The sequence below is a fragment of the Carassius gibelio genome, chromosome A12, assembly GCF_023724105.1.
Source record: "Carassius gibelio isolate Cgi1373 ecotype wild population from Czech Republic chromosome A12, carGib1.2-hapl.c, whole genome shotgun sequence".
Lineage (NCBI taxonomy): Eukaryota > Metazoa > Chordata > Actinopteri > Cypriniformes > Cyprinidae > Carassius > Carassius gibelio.
In genome coordinates, this window is record NC_068382.1 from 15,796,502 (window position 1) to 15,799,602 (window position 3,101).

Below are 3,101 nucleotides of genomic sequence, written 5' to 3' on the forward strand. Positions count from 1 at the left end.
TTGCAACTTGCAATGTTAGGTTTTTCTACCAGGCTGAATGTAATTTACAGATGAAAAATTTACGAAGCCCTAATGAAGAATGACAAATTATTGTAACAATTTGGAATATATATTTGTATCAATATATTGTTATAATAAAGATGAAAAGTGCAATGTTTTTGGCATACTGCACTTTACCAGATAAAAGAAACTAAATAAAGATAGTAGCCTAAATAAATAATAATTAATTTATTAACTTATAATACATTTACAGATATTAAACTGAACATGGACATTTATGCCTTATAATATAAAGAAGAAAGAAAATAAAACGTTTATATATCCAAACATGACAAAGTGTTATAAAAGAAAATACAGATAATCAAGATCTGGTAGGTCTGGTACATATAATTTTTTTTTACATGCTGCCATAATGTTTCTAATATACTCATAACAACGTTTAATAATGATTTAGCAGAAGAGATTCTGTCCGATCCGCTTTCGATGTAGCTATTAAAATTGACTGATACAGTGTCCTGTAAATTACACCATAACATATTGTTCAAGGAGACCACACATTTTGACTTGATTAAATATATACTTTATTTTTTTCATTTTATAGCTAGACATATCAAAAACTATCCCTTGATTACATTGTATTGTTACAGTATTTTTATGGAACCAGTTTTCATGTAGGCCCGTCATCTGGCAGGTTTTGGATTTTTTTGTCTAATGTCCTACAAGCTTGACTATGCTAATAAAATGTTTGTAGGCTTATATGATAACGACGCTAATAACTGGGGGGGAAGTCAAAGATGATGTGTTTTATTTCTTATGATCCAAGTTCCACCAGGCTGGCCGTCATTGTGTTGAGAAGGCCGTCGTGCATGGAGAAGTGGTGGTGGCTCTGAGTGTCTGAACCACTGACGGGGATGATGGAGGCGCTGGGGCCGGGCGGAGGGGCGAAGCTGTGCAGGGGTGGCAGACCTGAGCTGGAGGGCATGAGGATGGCTGGGCTCATGGAGGTGTGATCCGGGGTCATTGCAGGAGATTTGTCGTCCTCTGAACTTTCACAGAGAGACTGGTTTTCATTCACGTGAGAGGTCAGTGGGTTGTGGCCGTTTGGATTTGCACCATCGTTTTCTCTGTTGGAGCAGATCATTCACATTCATTAGAGGGCCAGCAAAAACAACAACCACCGCTTAGTGATGGACATATACAAACACCTGAACTGCGCATGACTAAATGTGGCAGATAAAAACCAATACTTTTATTTCTCTTCATTAGGAGTACATTATAGGCCTTAAAGCAAATAAGTTTAAAGCAAAAGCTATGTTTATATGAATCATTTTTATGTTCATGAACTTTACATTTACAGCAATTATATACATTAATCATATCTTAGGTAAAACCCTTCTTCAGCTCCGATCATTTTAAGTGATCTGAGACTATAATATTTATATATTTTTTCAAAATATTTACACAAATACTCAAGATTTTTATAATACTGTGAATAATATTAATACTTTTGTGTTTAGTTTAACTTGTATTTATTTATTTTTGGTTATTTTTGTGTGGTCAAAGAATGACTTTAGTGTCACTCATTAATTATATATAAAAAATAAAAAAAAACTCCTGCATCAATTGCAGTGATACTGATGTTGTCAAATTAAACACATTTATAAAATGTATTATTTGCAGAAATGCTTTTTTTTAAAGCCCAGTTGTTTTAAAATCTTTGACATTCAGATTGTTCTACAATAATTATTTTATTTATTTTATGTATTTATTTTACCCACAAGTAGTATACACCAGTGAATGAAACTATTTTTATTTATTTATGTATTTTTTCCTTAATTAATTTTGTATTTTATTATCATTAATATTTTAGATGGCTTCGGTCATTTTGGTGAGCATTCCTCTACGGAAAGATTGCTTGTTTAAAGTCTTGAGAGTAGGCTAATGGTGTTCTTCCTACCTTTCCTTCACTTCTGCTGCACGGTCCCTCTGCCTCCTGTTCTTGAACCAGTTGCTGACCTGCGTTGTGGTGAGGCCCGTGGCCTCGGCCAGTTCTCTTTTCTCTCTCGGGGAAGGGTACGGGTTGTGAGTGTACCACTCTTTAAGCACACACCGGCTCTTCTCCTTAAAACAGTAGCTGGTTTCCTCTCCATCCCAGATGGAGCGAGGCAGCGGGAACTTTCTGCGCACGCGGTATTTTCCCACAGCGCCCAGAGGACGACCGCGCAATTTCTCCGCTTCGATATAGTGAGCTTTCAACCAGAGCTGCTGCAGTTTGGGGTGGTTGTGCGGAGAAAACTGGTGGCTCTCTAATACTTTGTAGAGCTCCCTGAAGTTGCCCCGGTGAAAAGCTACCACGGCTTTCGCTTTCAATACGCTCTCGTTTTTGTGGAGGTGCTCACAAGCAGGTAAGGACCACAAAAAGCGTCCGAGACGTTCGATACTCCCACCTTGCTGAAGGACCTCGCAGACGCAGGCAACCTGTTCTTGGGTAAATCCAAAAGTTGGTGGCATAGACATGGTTGAGGGCAATGGGACACCTACCTGGTGTCTTGTTGGTTTTTACGTTGGTTTTTAAGGCTATATCCACTTTGGATACTCAAGCATCGAAGCTCCCCCAACTGAAGATTTTCAGTTATCGATGTACATTTTCAATGAAAAAAAAAAGTTTAAAATCAGTTCAAAGCAAAAAACAAAAAACAAAAGCAAAACTAACAGTTTGAGTCAATGTCTTGCATTGCTCATTCCCTTGGTTGTAATGTCATAACGCGCTAATCATTTCAATCTTACGCGCTCTCGCCGTGCGCAATAGATTCTTTCCTCGACTGTCCTTAGCTCTCAGCCCGCCCTCTGGTTATCATATCTCTTACAGAGTGCCTTGTGCGTAAGGACGGCTAGCGCATCCTCATGGGGAGTCATACGGGCAAGTGTGGAGAGAAGCTGTATAGCAGAAACTGACCCTGCCTCTTGGAGATAGAGTGGCATTTGGATGTCATGCACCTCGGGGGAAGGAGTGCGCGCAACACACTCCAAAAACAGACACTCCTGTATTATAATCTCAGGATAAAGGGGGAAACCAATAGCTACACAGTGAAATGTTTTTG

The 3,101-nt window shown here is 38.6% G+C and overlaps 1 protein-coding gene across 1 annotated transcript; it reads right to left on the reverse strand.

Moving 5' to 3' along the window:
* Positions 1-354: 354 nt before the first annotated feature.
* On the reverse strand, positions 355-2,890 carry six2b (SIX homeobox 2b). The gene is made up of 2 exons (XM_052611482.1): positions 1,958-2,890; positions 355-1,124 (listed from the first exon to the last, which is right to left on the reverse strand). The coding sequence occupies exons 1-2, from the start codon at positions 2,515-2,517 to the stop codon at positions 812-814; spliced, it is 873 nt and encodes a 290-aa protein (XP_052467442.1). The 5' UTR covers positions 2,518-2,890; the 3' UTR covers positions 355-811.
* Between the last annotated feature and the right edge of the window lie 211 nt (positions 2,891-3,101).

Coding starts and splice junctions, on each gene's coding strand:
- six2b (XM_052611482.1), bottom strand. CDS start 2,517: ATGTCTATGCCACCAACTTTTGGATTTACCCAAGAACAGGTTGCCTGC. Junction 1,125..1,957: donor GCAGCAGAAGTGAAGGAAAG/GTAGGAAGAACA, acceptor CTGCTCCAACAG/AGAAAACGATGGTGCAAATC.